Source organism: Hoplias malabaricus, chromosome 9 (genome assembly GCF_029633855.1).
Source record: "Hoplias malabaricus isolate fHopMal1 chromosome 9, fHopMal1.hap1, whole genome shotgun sequence".
NCBI classification, from domain to species: domain Eukaryota; kingdom Metazoa; phylum Chordata; class Actinopteri; order Characiformes; family Erythrinidae; genus Hoplias; species Hoplias malabaricus.
This window is the reverse complement of record NC_089808.1, coordinates 35,286,014-35,304,620: the sequence shown is the minus strand read 5'-3', so window position 1 is coordinate 35,304,620 and position 18,607 is coordinate 35,286,014. Positions and strand designations below refer to the sequence as shown.

At 38.3% G+C, this 18,607-nt stretch overlaps 1 protein-coding gene across 2 annotated transcripts in view; it reads right to left on the bottom strand.

Moving 5' to 3' along the window:
* Positions 1–8,464: 8,464 nt before the first annotated feature.
* abcf2b (ATP-binding cassette, sub-family F (GCN20), member 2b) overlaps positions 8,465–18,607 on the bottom strand; it is an 11,566-nt gene continuing 1,423 nt past the window's right edge. For both annotated transcript variants that reach the window (XM_066680899.1, XM_066680898.1), the window contains exons 2-15: positions 18,535–18,607; positions 17,659–17,871; positions 16,289–16,471; positions 15,597–15,768; positions 15,363–15,458; positions 12,582–12,684; positions 12,294–12,389; positions 11,721–11,840; positions 10,796–10,885; positions 10,272–10,382; positions 10,091–10,153; positions 9,594–9,722; positions 9,031–9,234; positions 8,465–8,953 (exon numbers count right to left, since the gene is read on the bottom strand). The exon at positions 18,535–18,607 is cut by the window's right edge and continues 94 nt beyond it. In XM_066680899.1, coding sequence (XP_066536996.1) covers positions 8,837–8,953; positions 9,031–9,234; positions 9,594–9,722; positions 10,091–10,153; positions 10,272–10,382; positions 10,796–10,885; positions 11,721–11,840; positions 12,294–12,389; positions 12,582–12,684; positions 15,363–15,458; positions 15,597–15,768; positions 16,289–16,471; positions 17,659–17,871; positions 18,535–18,607 — 1,770 coding nt within the window. In that variant the 3' untranslated portion in view covers positions 8,465–8,836. The remainder of the gene's footprint in view (positions 8,954–9,030; positions 9,235–9,593; positions 9,723–10,090; positions 10,154–10,271; positions 10,383–10,795; positions 10,886–11,720; positions 11,841–12,293; positions 12,390–12,581; positions 12,685–15,362; positions 15,459–15,596; positions 15,769–16,288; positions 16,472–17,658; positions 17,872–18,534) is intronic.

Here is an 18,607-nt window from a genome sequence, read left to right as displayed (position 1 = left end):
GTAAAATGTACCGGGATCTCAAGGCTCTATATCTCTGGAGTTGATCTCAATTTAAATATAGAACCACAGGAACAGGACTGACGCTCCTGATGCTTTATGCACCTTTCCTTTTTTCCCCTCTCATTTTTCTCTCCCACACACTGAAATGTTGTTTCTGCTGCTCTGCCCAGATTTGCCCTGATCCAGCTTTCCCCTTTGATGCACCCTGTTCTCGATTTGGGTCTTGACTTTTCCACAGCATCCTGCAAGGCTGTGCATGGGACTGTTTAGCCCAAATGGATTTTCCCACAGTATCACTGGGCTCTTGTCCTGCACTCTCTCACATCTTCACTGAGAGAAATTCTGATCACATTTCACATCTTTTTTGTCATTTCTTGAGCTTTTGTCATTTCTTTTTGTCATTTCTTGTGCTTTCTGTCACTGAAAGCAGGACAACTTCACATTGTTATCCCTTTTTTTCTGACTCCTCACATTCCTTGTTTTTGTCCTGGTTTAATTTAATGTTTGAGGTAGAAAGTGTCATCTCTCTGTTCATTGTCTTGTTGTTGTTTTTTTGTTTTTTTGAGTGAGCTTTGTTCTGCTAATTTGGTCTTTATTGTTGTCTTCTTTCCTGAATTCTAACTCCTGTTAAAGCAGAGTTTAATAATAATTAATAAAACTATTCCTATATTACTCTGCACCTCCTTAATCTCTAAGCAAACCAGCCTGTGTTCAATAAAACTCAGGATTAGGAGCCTAAATCTAGTTTGAGAATGAAAATTATGTACTTACATATCCTGCCATCATATGCCCCTTATTCTTGAAAAACAGAGACAAACTGTAAACAGTCACCAAAAAACATCAGTAGTGGTAAAAACTTGCATCACACATTATTCACATATATTCACATATATATGAATTAGGTACCAGTCCCACACAGGGCTTCACACATTGACACCCGTGAACACTTTTGAACAACCAATCCACCTATCAATATGTGTTTTTGGAAACTGTAGCACGTGAAAGAAACCCACATAGACACAGGGAGAACACACCAAACTCCTCACAAACAGTGACCTGAGATGTGGATTGAACCCACAACCTCAAGAGCAGTGTGACTCTGACACTAACTGTTGTGCCACCGTGCTGCTCCACTCCCAAAAATAGTGTCACTGTCCAATGAAAACAGGAATCTCCATTTATTGTGGATTATTAGTTTACTATATCATTTGAAGATGTTCTAACACTGTGTGAAAATTTCATGACGAATGGATCAATAGAAATAGAAGCACTTTGAGATTTATTTGAAACGTAAACTGCATTACAAATAAAATGTATTATTATTATTATTATTATTAAATTCTCATAAATTACTTAAAATTATTATTTTTTATGAACATCCACAGACTTCACAAGTGTCAAAAATATAACTAGTGCTATTTATAAGAAGTTATAAAAATTTATACATGGTAAATCGCACAGTAAATATAACCTTACCCACGCATCCTGCGGATCAGAGGCCACACATGGACCACCCTTGAAAAAAAACAAAAACAATAAAAAGAGTGAAAACACATTGTGCAAAACACATTGGCAGTGGCCTACAGAAATGTGGACAAACGTGACATGGGCAGATGATTTCTCCAAATACTCCATCTTGTGGCATACACAACCAGAATCATACAGAACTGAAAGCTTGCCCCTTACAATAAGTCAGCTTAGAATAAGTTGGTCAGCTGTGTGATTACTGATGAGCTAAGTTATGTGCAATGTCCTTCAAAAAAACAAATGACAACTCAGTTCAACACCTATCACCAGACCACCAGCTGAGGGAACACCTTTGGAAGAATTGTTTAGAATTTATTATTTATGCAAATAAACCACTTTCATATGTGGTACTGAAATTCAATCCATATCTCATCTGTTTGAATGAAAGTCTGATTGAACAGCTTGATCAAATTCATCTAGCTTTTTACATCAATCCATGGATGCTGAGAATGATCCATGGACTCTGGTCCAAAGCATTTTCTTTTTAAAAGGAACACTGTGCGATATTTTTACCTTAAAATTACAGCTCCAAAATCAATTTAATGCTTCGCTCCTCTGTTACAGGGAGAGTAGAGCCTCTGTCTTTGCATCTTTGCTACTAAGAGAGAACGGTAGATAGTTTCTTTGGGAATCTTGAGTTTGTACAAACCAGATTCCAATAAAGTTGGGACACTAAACAAATTGTGAATAAAAACTGAATTCAATGATGTGGAGGTGCCAACATCTAATATTTTATTCAGAATAGAACACAAATCACAGATCAAAAGTTTAAACTGAGAGAATGTATCATTTTAAGGGAAAAATATGTCGTTTCAAAATTTCATGGCGTCAACAAATCCCAAAAAAGTTGGGACAAGGGCATTTTTTACCACTGTGTGGCATCCCCCCTTCTTCTTACAACACTCAACAGACGTCTGGGGACAGAGGAGACCAGTTTCTCAAGTTTAGAAATAGGAATGCTCTCCCATTCATGTCTAATACAGACCTCTAACTGTTCAGTCGTCTTGGGCCTTCTTTGTCACACCTTCCTCATTATGATGCGCCAAATGTTCTCTACAGGTGAAAGATCTGGACTGCAGGCCGCCATTTCAGTCCCCGGATCCTTCTCCTACGTAGCCATGATGATGTGATTGCTGCAGAATGTGGTCTGGCATGATCTTGTTGAAAAATGCAGGTCTTCCCTGAAAGAGATGACGTCTAGATGGGAGCATATGTTGTTCTAGAACCTGAACATAGTTCTCTGCATTAATGGTGCCTTTCCAGACATGCAAGCTGCCCATGCCACATGCACTCATGCAACCCCATACCATCAGTGATGCAGGCTTCTGAATGGAGCGTTGATAACAACTTGGGTTATCCTTGTCATCTCTGGTCTGGATGACATGGCGTCCCAGTGTTCCATAAAGAACTTCAAATCGTGACTCATCTGACCACAGAACAGTCTTCCATTTTGCCACACTCCATTTTAAAAAGACCCGTGGCCCAGTGCAAACATCTGAACTTGTGGAGCTTGCTGAGAAATGGCTTCCTCTTTGCACTGTAGAGTTTCAGCTGGCAACGGCGGATGGCACGGTGGATTGTGTTCACTGACAATGCTTTCTGGAAGTATTCCTGAGCCCATTCTGTTATTTCCTTGACAGTGGCATTCCTGTTTGAGGTGCAGTGATGTTTAAGGGCCCGGAGATCACGAGCATCCAGTAGAGTTTTACAGCCTTGACCCTTACGCACACCAATTGTTCCAGATTCTCTGAATCTGTTGATGATAACTTAAAAGTCTTTGCTATTTTATGCTGGGTAACACCATTCTGGTATCGCTGCACTATCTTTCTGCACAACAATGGTGGAATTGGTGATCCTCTTACCATCTTGGCTTCAGAGAGACACTGACACTCTGAGAAGCTCTTTTTATACCCAATCATGTAGTCAATTGACCTAATTAGTGTTAATTGGTCTTCCAGCTGTTCATTATATGCTCAATTTCGTTTTTCCAGCCACTTATTGCTACTTGTCCCAACTTTTTTTGGGATTTGTTGACACTGAAATTTTGAATCAACATATTTTTCCTATAAAATGTTACATTTACTCAGATTAAATTTTGATCTGTCATCTATGTTCTATTACGAATAAAATATTGACATTTGCCATCTCCACATCATTGCATTCAGTTTTTATTCACAATTTGTTTAGTGTCCCAACTTTTTTGGAATCCGGTTTGTAAGTAGTTTCTTTGGAAATGTGTGCTTAAAATGAAGGAAGCATCCATATGCCTGTTAAATATTCAAATATTGTTTTAAAGTTTAATTTATACTGTTTTTTGATACTGTATACTGTTCTCTTGTGATACAGTGCTGCACAGTAAAACACCAGTCTGGTTCCATTCTTTCATATCAAACTGAAGGAGCTTTGGATGGAACAGAAAGATATTTCCTTCAGGTCAGCGAAACTGAAGAATAGTCCTTTCGGGCATACATTTCATTTCAGGAGGAAGGTTTTTCAGATTGATATCACATATAGATCCAATTATAGTGTGAACCTCAAATTCTGAATGTGTTTATATTCACAAATTTCAATCAGTCTGTTCTTTTTAGTTAATAATTTTACATGAAAAATTCAGTTAAATAACATATTTCTATTTAACCACAACGCTGAACTGGATAAGCAGTTACAGACAACGAATGAATGAATGAATGAATGAAATCTCTATTTACATGGTTGGTTTTCATAATCTTGCATAAGGTTTTGAATATTTCCATAAGATATCATCTGTATGTGAAATCTGATCAAGTTGTTTTACAATAGATGAAGACTTTTATTTTGAATATGCCTAACTTATGGCTCATGATCAGTCTTTCACAAAATGGCTGCAGAATTGTCAAAAAATTAAGTTTAAATATTCTCTCAAATCTAAAGGGAAAATGATAATATTGATGATGTACACCATCATCATAAAGTCATCACTACTAAAAATAGAGTGCATTCACATACAATGCGTATATAATTACATAAGCATGTAATGTATGTTTCCTACAAGCACCAGAGTCTAATAAAAATTTGCAACATGAATCTATTAGTAAGTGATGCACAGAACTCAATCATTTTTAATATAACAAGTGATATTTAAAAATATTTGTCAGCATTTAAAGGAATACCATGTAAGAAGTGTTTGTGTTTTGTTTTGTTTTTTCATCTCTTGAGCTCCCCCTACCTGCTGCTGAGTGTAATTCACGTTTCTTTCAGAAAACATCTCTCACTCCACTTTCTCACTGTGCAGTGCTGTATCTCAAAATCTTCCTTCTCTTTAATATCCAAATTTATAAATCTTCATGCCAAGATCAACTGATTATACTATTATAGGTTTTCTATTGTTCGTTTTATAAAACATTTAATACAAATTATTTTTCTCATAAATGAGAGACAGGATCCTGGATTAAGAAGTTTCACGTGTTTTTTTTTCACGCTTTTTACAAATATTTGGACCCACCACCCATTTGAAGTCCACCATCATTCTCAATGGCCGGAATGATGTAAAAGTCACATGGACTCTGATCTGGACGTTCACAGAGTCACATTGTCATAGCCAAACACACACACACACACGCACGCACACGAGCCAAGGAATATTCACACTGGTCATGAATGGCTCTCGGGGCGTCAACTGATAAACACAATTGGGGCTGCTACTGACACACACTACCTAAATATTGAGCCTGGGAAATGTGTGTAATCAAATAAAATGATATTGACTTCATGATAAATACCCATATATTGCTAATAATACACATTGTACTGTGTTATTACAACCATAAAGTGTACCTTATTATTCTAGCCCTTATAACCACACAGCAACCGACAGAAAAGCAAATATGACAAGAATCAATGAACAATGCTAAAAAGTGAGCTAATCCATCTAAAGTTAGCAGGTGCTACCACTGGCCTTTATTCATCAGTAACTCTCAAAACCTGATTCTAACACTTTGTCATCAACAAAGCTTGGGTTCCACCAACACAAATTGTATCTCTGACCACACAGCAACCACAGAACAGCACTTATTACAAGAATCAATGTCTAACACTAAAAGGTTAGCAACCGAAATCATGTGGGATTAGCAAAATTCAGACAAAGATGAGTCAGCTGTAGATTTCTGTGAGATGTTTAAAACCCTTTTTTGTCCCTCTGGTAGTCTATGGATAGACCATACTGATATCATTGACTTTACAGGGGAGGGCCCTCATTTGGTCAAGTCACTATCTGAGCTCAGACAAACTCTGGTGACTGCTGTTCCATACTGGCTTGATCACATAGGTTACAATTTAGTACTGTAAAATATCCCAGCATCCATTCATGTACTCTGATTCAGGTTTTAGTCCAAACTTTTCTAAACAGAAAAATAAATAACTGCTCTGTGTGTCACTACTGTTTAAGCAGCTTTTTCTTTTTAAGTCTGAGACTAAACTGAGGCTATTCAGAGAATAAAACAAAATGTAAAATAACAGACATGAAAGGGGTTATCCGGATTTCCTGTGATAGACAAAAACAGAAACTAATCATACATTTGTAGGTGCTAAAAAAGTAGCTTGCATTATGTCTTATGCAAATATTAACATATTTATAAATACATATTTTCCCCTACAAGAATTGGTCTATTGATAAACAAATGATAAAATTGTCCTTACTTTATTAAGCAGTGATCCAGAGAGATTAATTATCATTAATATTAGTAGTTAGAAGTATGAAAATATAGATTAGAGCCCTGCACATATAATCTTACCGAGTTGTCCGAACATGGAACATTCTGGAAAAACAAGACAACAGTGATACGATCACCACAAGATCATCTAGTTCTTAAAAATTGGCAACTATTTATGAGAACACAATAGTTTGTACAGATAAACTTCTTTTAACCTTACCCTCTTAAATCGAATAACTCCAGCGAAGCAGAGGTGACCAAGGAGCAAAAAGATTCCTGCCAAGTTCATCAATAACATTTGTTTCATTCTTACTCAGTGGTGTACAAAGTAAGGCGATGTGATTGAGGTGATGTCTAGACAATGGTGTGGACCTTGTGTGAAATACAAATTGTTGTGAAGGGCATTCTCTTGCAGTTTTGTAGGCAGTGAATTAGCAAATGATTACATTCATCCTGTAAAGATCTAATCTATAATTGGGTAATCAAGAGTCAGTTTAGAACAAGAATTTGCTAACAACACAAATGAGGAAACAGAACACAAGCATCTAGAATATCTTGTATGTTTAAAACTTTGTAGGCAGTCTATATTAACTGGATTAAGTTGCTTTAAGGAGCATATATTGTGGACACAGACAGCTTTCAGAATCTTCTTTGAAGAGATATTAAAGTAGGGCTGTGGTGCATTAACTCCTCAATACAAACATGAGTGCACATTTGAGAGTACTGTATTAAAAAAAAAATAAAAAACAACCTCATAGGCAGTGTTAGGCAATGTCACAGATACGTGGACAAAAGCATAAGTCAACTGAGTTCTCCATATTGTGGTGCACACTGAGAGAAGGGTAAAGGCCTGAAATCGTATCCACTAAAAGTGACAGGGTTTAGTCAGCTCTGTGGAGATGTTTGTGTTCATTTATCCCCTTCTATGAAAATGATTACGGTTATCTTGATGGGAGGAGTCTTCATCCACAGGGAGCACTTTTTTCATTACCACCTTTATAACAACACTGCCTAAGGGAATATCTTTTGGAGGAATGGTGTAGAAGGAGCACCAAAGTTGTTCTGTAAGATTTCGAGTTCCCAAAACTGTATTATTTTGTGCTGTAAACTATTCTGACCCTTCAGGATTCTCTGTTCAAATCTAACCTCTCTGAATGACCCTGTGCACATATTGGCAATTGATTTATATATAAATGTATTTTAAAGTCATATTTACATATGGTGTGACGGACTTATGTTGACATGTGTAGACAGGACAAGCCATAGCCAGTCCCTGGGGAATGAGAATCTCTAAAAGGGGTCAATCAGGTAGAAGATGGTAGTAGAACTGATCATGGAGACAAGACAGTGTATTTAAATATTTCTTTGGATTGATTTTTGACAATTGTGTACTAGGCCTTGATTTCATGTCAGTTATTCTATAGCTTGTTTCTTGTCATCTATGTAATCTGGTTTTAGTAATCTATATAAACTGTTTATTTAAGTTAGTTTGGTTTGCCAATATTGCCTTGACTTGGATTGCACTATGGAACGTAATAAAATGACTCAACTTGTACTTTCATCCTACATAAGTTTCATCATATACATCATATTACATCATACATTCACACAGCAGGTAAAAGTGGCCCAAGACTGATCTGTATTTTGACATAAATATATCATTTGTTTGGCTGTGTGAATCACACTGAATCTGATTTATAAATTTAGATTTGGGCAACTTCCTGTGAAGGACTGGCGTCCCCTCCAGGGTGTATTCCCGCCTTGCGCCCGATGATTCCAGGTAGGCTCTGGACCCCCCGCGACCCTAAAATTGGATAAGCGGTTACAGATAATGGATGGATGGATGGATGGATTTGGGCAACTTTCATATGTGATATCGAAATTCAATCCATATACAGTCTGTGGCACTGCTACTCTGTCTGAGCAGCCAGATCAGAAGTCATGTGACTTTTATGTCACTCAATGGCCATTGAGAATGATCAGTGGACTCCGGTCCAAGGATTACACATTTTAATTGGTGGGAGTTAGGAAATGGAAACAGCCTGGTCCCAGCATTTTCATTTCGTTAAAAATATTGGGAAACTTCTCAACCCAGGTTCCTGTCACTCATTTATGAGGAAAATAAAACTTGTGGAAATTGGGATTGTTGGGATTGGGATTTTTTTTATAATACAAACACGAGAAGAACATTCTTAGTAGCTCTTTAACGTTTTTATCTTGTCATGTCTGTATGAAGGATGCTTGAATGTGGATCATGGGATTATTAAACTCAGTTTGTCAGTGCTCGTCTCCTTTTTGAAGATCTTGTGAATGTGAGAGACCCAGGAAATTTGCATCATTACACCTGTATATGGACAAATATTTATTTGACGATATTGCATATTTGATATTAAATAAAAACCAAACTAATAATGAAAGACTGCCTGATTGCTATCTGATTGATGCATGGTCTATTTTGGAGCTTTCAGTAGAGGTTGGCCTGTTGAAACGTTCCCCTCAACATCGTAGAGAGAGTTCATATATAGTGCTTACTGAAAAGTTTGTTTACATGCATATAGTAAGAAGAGCAAAGGAAGATATCCTATCCTTGATACAGATGAAAGAGTCCAGTTCACAGAGCTTCAAACATCATGCGTCTGTTTATCAATTTTTGACTTCAAGTGCTCCTTATATGCCAGAATGTCTGTGTTCCATTTGGTGATAGTCTGCTTCTCACACACCCAGATCTCCTGAGCCACCTGGAATTAAAATGTAGCATTTTCAGTATCTGGACCGATACGTAATCACCGCAAGTTTAAGTAAAAGTAATCAGTACCTGTTGAATAAGTCTGAAGTCGTGACTGACAAGCATCATCCCCCCTTCAAACTCATTGATGGCCTCTGCCAATGCATCAATTGTCTCAATATCCAGGTGATTGGTCGGCTCATCCAGGAACAGCATGTGGGGGTTTTGCCAGGCCAGCCAAGCGAAGCAAACGCGGCACTTCTGACCATCTGAGAGGTTCCTGATGGGACTCACCTGCAGGAGGAGCTCAGTGGTTAACCTCTTGAAGAATAGACTCGACAACAAACCATTGAGTCCTTGGGAAGATTCCTAACCCTGCATTTGTCTACCTTTTGATTAAATATGGTTCAAAGTGCAATTGATTTGCAAGATGCCTTAAATATAAATGAGGCTAAGAAATATGTCAAGTTCATAAATACTAGAATAGCACTGTGCAAACTGCATGTCTAAACCATCACACACTGGAACAACTCCAACCACATTATTACTTATCTATATAAATGGAAAAACATATGGACAAATGTGAAATAAATAAATATATAAATCTAAAGCTTTAGTTCTGACATAACAAGATGGATGTAGACGACACACACCTGTTGTTTGCCTGTAAGGCCGTAGCGTCCAATAATCTTCCTCATCTCCTCTTTCTCTTTGATCTCAGGGTAGCACTTCATCATATACTCAAGAGGGGATAAATCCAACTCCAGCTGTTCTGTCAGATGCTACAGGAAACAAACAATACAAAGCTCAGACATAAAAGTCAGCATTAAAAACAATATCATATGAAAAAAAAACAATATTTTATATGAAAAAGTACTATGGCTACTATGGTAAAGTGCTTTTGACCCAAATGTATCAACATCTTGCCAAGCATTTATATTGTTTTATATATGACCACCTCCTTGTTTCTTTGTTTCTACACTTACTGGCCATTCTCAGTTCCACTGATAATACAGTACAGTCTCCATTTGTTGCTCTGTATACTTTATTTTCACCCATTCACCCTGTTCTTCAGTGCTCAGGACCCCCACAGAGCAGGTATGGTTTGAGTGGTGGATCATTCTCAGAGTGACTATGTCATTTGGCTCACCTGGTGATACCTGCCAATTTTCACATGTGAATGCTTTCTGATCATACCATCAGTCGGAAGGAGCTAAGAGGAAAATTGAGAAAACAAATATATTTATATAAAAATAGACTGTAAACACACATCAACATTCAGCAATATGTCAGCAAAATACATTCAAATATTAATGAAACCCCCAGCTGACCTCTCCCATTAGCAGTTTCAGTAGTGTGGATTTCCCTGCTCCATTGGGCCCCACAAGAGCCACTCGAGTGTCCAGGTCAATGCCAAACTCCAGGTTCTTATAAATATATGGCTTTTAGAATGAAAGGAAGAGAGGTAAGTAAGTAAGAAAGACGGTTTTTGAATAACTATTCTGTAGTATTAAGATCCACAGGTAATACAGGCATATTACAAAGTATACAGGCTATACAATCCACTATGTAGTGTATCTAGAGCAGGTCATTGTTCATAAGTCCACATGGCACCTACAAGGGCCTTTCATGAAAGCTGACACAGGCCTACATGAACAGCTGATTCTAACAAGTGTTGTCATAACACAAAAACTGACAATGATTAAAAATGGCTTTATGGTAACTGATGCAGGTTTATACGGAGTCAAAGGGCTATTGTCTGATGATATATCAGCACTATAACACAGTGTATCCACGTGGGTTACTGAACTGCTATCCTATATATCACTTGATTTTTGCGAGGATAAATACATACCGTGTCCTCTGAATATCTGAAACTGACATTCTGAACCATGATGACAGGAGGGGGGATCTGCCCACATGGAGGAAAATAAAACGACAAAGTCTACAGCACACAGAAAAACACACGAGAGAACACAATTTCTGGGTTAAATCACTTTATGACAAAATCTTATAGCAAAAAAAAAGGAATAATAAATAAGAAGATAACTATGCATTGGATTTACATGTCTAAATGATGTAATTCACTTATACACATGTGAATAACCTATATTTCAAGCCCAAACTAATTAAAATGTGCACATACTGTTGTTACATTTACTAAATTGTACCCAAGTTATCTCCATAGAAAAGCATTGCCTATAGTCTCCATGCCTAATCAAGCATAGACAAGATGGGTTATAAATCTCCCAGCCATGTGGCGGGGGACCTGAGATTGTGTAGCAGTGGAACTGTTTCAGGATCCTGAAGTAACGGAACAACATCCAAGACCTTTGGGATAAGTCTGAGTGTCAATTGTGATCATAAATTAATCATCCAGCTTCAGTACCTGACTTCACTGAAATTTATTTGGTTAAAAGCACTCCAATCTACCAACTAATATCACAACATCTACTGCAAAGCCTTCTGTTCCTGTAATAGGGGGAAATTATAAATATCCCTCATTTCAGAAGAAACACTAACTCTGATCATTTCTACCAACATTTGTTCATATCATTTACTATCTGCCCTCTCATTGCAGTTTTGAACCCAGAAAAGAACTGGTGGGGAGATGTAAGTGAAGAGTCACTTATCATTTGCAGCTCTGTGTCAACATCATACATTAGGCAATAGCTACTAGACATTGGTACAAAAGATATTTCACAATATGTTTTACAGAACAACGGTATAATGGTTATTACTGCAAGAAAAGAGTGAGTGTGTGTGTGTGTGTGCCGGACCTTATCGCTGACCACACGAGAGGTCAGGCCTGAGGCCACCATCTTCTGCAGGGTCTTCTCTTTGCTTTGAGCCTGACGTGCCAACTTAGCTGAGCCATGACCAAACCGAGCAATGTAGTTCTATCCAGAAAGTCAAAAATACAGAGAAATCATTGAGGATTCTAAACATTACAGAAAACCTACTTATCGTAAATCGATTAAGTATTCTCCTAATAACATTTAGCCATATGCAAGAGACTGTGACATTGCCTTTCTGTGAGAAAATATAATGCATATTTTTAAAGCATGCTCTGCAGAGTATACACTTGCACACTTTATTTATTTATTTAAGTTGCGATACTGGAAATTTCCAGTAAAACTGAAGACCCTTGAATTTGTTTACTTAATTTTGCTGTAGAACATGAATTACCTTGTTTCCAAATGGAAGTCTTAGCAATTGAATTAATATCCAAATAAAACTGAATATTTTAGGTTGTGGATGGGGAAAGAAACCTCAGGAAATCAGGCAGAATGTTCAAAACATTTACTTTTGGAGAGAGGTGAAAGAACGAATACAGGACAACAGTGTTTTACTTTCATGTGTGAAATCTGATCCTGCTCCCAGTTGTAGCGTTTCATCTGGTTCTCCTCTAGTTCTTCCCTCGTCTTCACGTACTGGTCATAATTACCCTTCAATCAAGAACAGACCACCAAAGACACTGACGTCACAAGTTCAAGGCACAGCCCATTCATTTTTTAAGCTATTTAGGTTCTATGTTAAATAAATGGTAATGTAAATAAACAAAGCTATAGGCTTCATATGCGTCAGGTGTTAAACTTACTTTGCAGGGCAGCATACTAAGTAAAAGTGAACATACTCACTGTATAGTATTTCAGTTTCCTCTGGTGCAGATGGATGATGTTGGTGCAGACACCATTCAAAAAGTCTTGGGAGTGCGAGATAAGCACAAGAATTCGCTTGAACCTGGAAAACAATATAAGGGCCTTTTATAATAACGTTGAGCATAAATGGTCAATGGGATCCAGCCACGAAACAATGCTTCAGCAACCTCGAATCCAATGTACACAGTTTCATGTCTCAAATGCAGTCCATCAGAGTCCATTTCTATTGACAACTGTAGTAGAGCCCACAAGAGGAAAGGCTGTTAGCTGTTTCAGGGATTATGCTCCTATTTTATATGGTTAAAGCGGCAGTCCTTAATTTTATGTTTTTATTTGAAAGCAACAGTGTTCCTGAGTGGGGAGGGTACAAAATATGGCGTCTGGCATCAATGTGCTGGTGCGACCATCTTTGCAAAATCCTATATATTAATTCTACTAACGGAGTGGGGTAATAGATTTTCATTGGGGGGTTTCTGTGTACTTCACAGGTCTTTATGTACTTACATCACATGCGCAGCCTGTAAAAGAGGATCTGACAGCTTTTGCTGTTGCGTGATGTCTAAACATGCTAATGGTGGAAACATTCGAGAACTACTGTGAGCGTGGAGCTATTAGAACAGCAAACAGAGTCTTCATCTACTCATTCAGATGTTATTTAATAACACAAATTAATCATTTTTCTGTACACAGTGACAATATTTATCTGTATTTAAATGGCTTAAAACCTTGACACAGTTTTTATGTTGATAGGAATGACAACAGTGTATAATTCTCTTACATCCTCTGAAGACATTTTCTTCCCAAGTACTGACTGAGCTCTCTCTGAATACTCCATCGACTCTGACTACTCATCAGATTCATCCGTTCTGAAAGTAGACGCACGTTTTAAAAGTAGTCTTTCACAGGCTTGGTGCAATTACACATATTCACCAGAGAGGTCTCTAAATCCACAATTCCCCAAAACATAAGGACTGTCACTTTAAATAACATACAGTTAGGTCCATATATATTTGGACACTGACACAAATATTATTTTTTTACCTGTTTACTGAAACATATTCAAGTTATAGTTACATAATGTCCAGACTTTCAGCTTTCATTTGAGGGTATCCACATCAAAATTGGATAAAGGGAGTAGGCAGCTCTTTTACATGTGCCACCCTGTTTTTAAAGGGACCAGATGTAATCGGACAATTGGCTCAAAGGCTATTTCATAGGCAGGTATGGGCCTTTCCTTTGTTATGCCATTCTCAATTAAGCAGACAAAAAGGCCTGGAGTTGATTTGAGAGATGGTGCTTGCATTTGGAAGATTTTGCTGTGAAGAAAACAGTCAAAGGAGCTCTCCACGCAGGTGAAACAAGCCATCCTTAAGCTGTGAAAAACAGAAAAAACCCATCCAAGAATTTGCTACAACATTAGGAGTGGTTAAATCTACAGTTTGGTACATCCTGAGAAAGAAAGAACGCACTGGTGAACTCATCAATGCAAAAAGACCTGGACGCCCACTGAAAACAACAGTGGTGGATGATCGCAGAATGATGGAAAGAAAAAAGTATGGCGAAGGCGTGGTACAGCGCATGATCCAAAACATACCACATCGTCTGTAAAACACGGCGGAGGCGGTGGGATGGCTTGGGCATGCATGGCTGCCAGTGGCACTGGATCACTAGTGTTTACTGATGTTACACAGGACAGAAGCAGACGGATTAATTCTGAGGTCTTCAGAGACATACCGTGTGCTCAAATCCAGCCAAACTGATAACTCGGCCAAATCAAACTCATAAAACAGATGGACAATGACCCAAAGCATAAAGCCAAAGCAACACAGGAGTGTATTAAAGCAAAAAAAGTGGAACATTCTTGCATGGCCAAGTCAGTCACCTGATCTTAACCCAATTGAGCCTGCATTTCACTTGTTAAAGACTAAACTTTGGGCAGAAAGGCCCACAAACAAACAGCAACTAAAAACTGCTGCAGTTAAGGGCCTGACAGAGCATTAAAAATGAGGAAACACAGCGTCTTGTGACGTCCATGAGTTCTGGCACTTTGCCAAGAAAGGGTAATAAAAGTATTAGAAATAAACATTTTATTTACAATTATTTAATTTGCCCAATTACTTTTGAGCCCCTGAAATGAAGGGATTGTGTTTAAAAATGCATTCATTTTGTTCAACCCACTGAATTAAAGCTGAAAGTCTGAACTTCAACTGCATCTGAATTGTTTTGTTCAAAATTCATTGTGGTATTATACAGAACCAAAATTAGAAAAATGTTGTCTCTGTCAAATATTTATGAACCTAACTGTACATCCCTGTGTTTTGACTGACCAATTAACCCTACAAGATGTCATGTGGTGTTTGTTTAACATCCGAGCAACATGTGAAAACTGCAGCAATTTAACAATTGGGTTAGATTTAAAATATCCGACATCAAACTCATCAAACAAAGCCATGACTACCACTGGTATCTAATATTCCTGCATCACTTACAGGAGTGATTAATATATTATTATCCACTGTTGCGCTTACTCGGCACATAACCTTATTGGTTGAGCTCCTGATAGATTCCTCCTTCACGTTCAGCCCAAGACAGACATAAGCTGCTAATACCTCTTTTTACATTTCTTTGTTATACGTTTATTTTGCCTCATTGCTCCTGTGCAAAACTGAAAACGTAAATCTCAAGTGTGTCCGATTAAACGTTTTTATGTTAAAGAAAAAAGGGTGTAAATGTAGGTCGGTACTAATCAAAACAACATACGATTTCAGCTCTTCCTCCAGCCATACGCATGCATCCAGGTCAAGGTGGTTAGTGGGTTCATCCAGCAGCAGCATGAAGGGCTTTATGTACAGAGCTCTGAGAGAGTGGAGAATACACACAGAGAAGGAGAGACAGAGAAAAAGTGAAGTTTTAAACATATTATGTAAATATATATTTAAATTAATTTAAAATACATTCAAAATATTTTTTTCTAGATTCTAAAAAATGTGGTACCTGGCCAGTGAGGCACGCATTCTCCAGCCACCACTAAAGTCTTTCAGCTTTTTGCGCTGCATGGCTGGAGTGAAGCCCAAACCATAGAGTATCCGTGAGGCCCGAACCTCAGCTTTGTCTGCGTCCAGCTCCTCCAATCGCTCATAAATCTCCATCAGCTTTTCACACTCCGCTACAGGGAGGAAATATTTTTAAATGGAGTCTGCTGTCATTTACTGCTTCTATTAAATTCTGGTTGGACACAATCTAAACAATCTGATGTAGTAATATCTGAGAGATTAAACAACCGTTAGCTGATTCCAATATGAAAAAAGACAAGTACAATCACCTTGGTTTGACATTTCATTCCATGAAGCCAGGGTTATAAAATAAAATTGTCACAGCACTCCCTCTTGTGGCCATTAACTGAAAACTGAGGTTCATTCTTAGATTAAAATATATACAATTTTACATAGATTTAACTCAAAAATTGTAAGCCTATTAATCTGGAGTTTAACTAAAAATAGGTCTGAGGATTTATTACTCATTAACTTGTGTCAATCAAACACGAACTGTATATTACACAGTTATAGCTGTGAGGTGTTCTGTGATGCATATTATAGACAGGGTGAAGTACATAGTAATAAACCTCATTTCTTTCTTCAGGGTTAAAAAGGATAGTTTGTTGCATTTGAACTCCTTTTTGAACTCACAGTCCTCGTGGGCTAGTCTCTCTGCCTCCTTCTCCAGTTTGAGCCTCTCCTCGTCAACCTCCATGACACACTGCAATGCTGTCTTCTCACTGGGAGCCATTTCACGTGTCAGATGATAGATGTCTATGTGCTCTGGGATAGGAACCTCTCGGTGGCCAATAGCAGACAACAGCATGGACTTGCCTGCCAAAAGTGTCATATAGAGACTGATAAATGTTGCTCATTAGAGTCTTAACACTATTAGCCCTTGGTCAATGAGTCTATTATTTTAGCACAAGGTCTTTAAGAGTAAGAAATGACATGGATCAATATTATCTATGTAATATTAGCATTTTAAATATTCCCTCTACTTTATTCATGTATAGGACATAGATGTTTGTCATAGTAAACACAAATAAAATCTACATTCAAAACACAAAACATAAATGTAAACACTATACAGGAAATAAACAGGGACCTTCTCATCTAAACATCATTCATTCATTGTCTGTAACCCTTATCCAGTTCAGGGTCGCGGTGGGTCCAGAGCCTACCTGGACTCATTGGGCGCAAGGCGGGAATACACCCTGGAGGGGGCGCCAGTCCTTCACAGGGCAACACAGACACACACACACACACACACTGACACCTACGGACACTTTGGAGTCGCCAATCCACCTACCAACGTGTGTTTTTGGACTATGGGAGGAAACCGGAGCACCCTGAGGAACCCCACACAGACACAGGGAGAACACACCAACTCCTCACAGACAGTCACCTGGAGGAAACCCACGCAGACACAGAGAGAACACACCAACTCCTCACAGACAGTCACCCGGAGGAAACCCACGCAGACACAGGGAGAACACACCACACTCCTCACAGACAGTCACCCGGAGGAAACCCACGTGGACACAGGGAGAACACACCAACTCCTCACAGACAGTCACCCGGAGGAAACCCACACAGACACAGAGAGAACACACCACACTCCTCACAAACAGTCACTCGGAGCGGAATCAAACCCACAACCTCCAGGACCCTGGAGCTGTGTGACTGCGACACTACCTGCTGTGCCACCGTGCCGCCCCCATTTTAAATATTCCCTCTACTTTATTCATGTATAGGACAAAGATGTTTATCATAGTAAACACAAATAAAATCTACTTTCAAAACACAAAAAATAATAAACACTATAAGGCAAATAAACAAGGACCTGCTCATCTAAACCTTTTTTTCTGAAATTAATAGGTAGTTTACCCCTCACTTTGTAACAAATATTGTGTTTTATAACAACTTTACCTGCAAGGCTTTACACTACGTCTTGGACATTTCTGCGAAGATGTAACTGCACTAAGCCATGACAACAGTTGTGTGGTATTCATACACACCTGTTCCATTAAGGCCAATGAGACCGTAGCGTCTGCCTGAATTCAGCTCCAAGCTTGTGTCACTCAGCAGCTCCTGGCCATGGAAAGTGAGTGATAAACTGCTAATGTGAACATCTGTACTGTTCGGGTGGGATGCCAAGACCCCTGTTACTGCTCGAGCTTCGATCTTACGCAGCTCAAACTCGTCCAGCTCCTTAGCCAGGACAGTAACATCTGTAGAGTGCAACAGAACAGTGATAATCACATGAACAGTTAAGATAATGTGACATTTATGAAAATTGCTTTAAAAGTCCCGCCCCACAGGTTGATGAAATTGGTTTCTTGAATTTGTGACATCAGAAACCCTGTTTGTCTGAATTTGCCTATAAAGAACAACACCATGGAGGGATAAGGGAGCCATTTTGTTCACCACCAGGGTCTTAAAGTCAATAATGAAATGAAAATAAAATCAACATAAAGATGAATTTACACCCAAACACCATCAAAGATGCTCTGGATCTCTAGATCTACACATATACAACCTTCACAATAAACAGTAGATCACAGTTTTAAACTGCATGATCTATACAAATGTCTTTAAAACATTCGTTAAGAACTTTTAGATTTAAAAAAAAGGTTTATAACAGCATTCAGAAAATGGTTAAAACTGTAGAAGGATCTTCTTTGAATTCAACTCCTTATTTGGCCCTTGATATAAAAATATCATATGCCATTTCAGTTATTTTGTCCAGCTTAAAATGGCAGCAGCTTAAAGATACAAGAATAGCCTTCCAGCTACTTCTGACCTGTCATGCACTGATAAATATATAGATTAAACATTTAAAGCATTATCCTCTTGGGTTGTAATTACTGTGTAGTTACTGTAATTAAACTCACCACCATTTGCTTCACCATTAGAGAGAGTTCCGTTTTCCTCCGATTTCTCTGGGTCTGTGTTCACCTCCTCTTG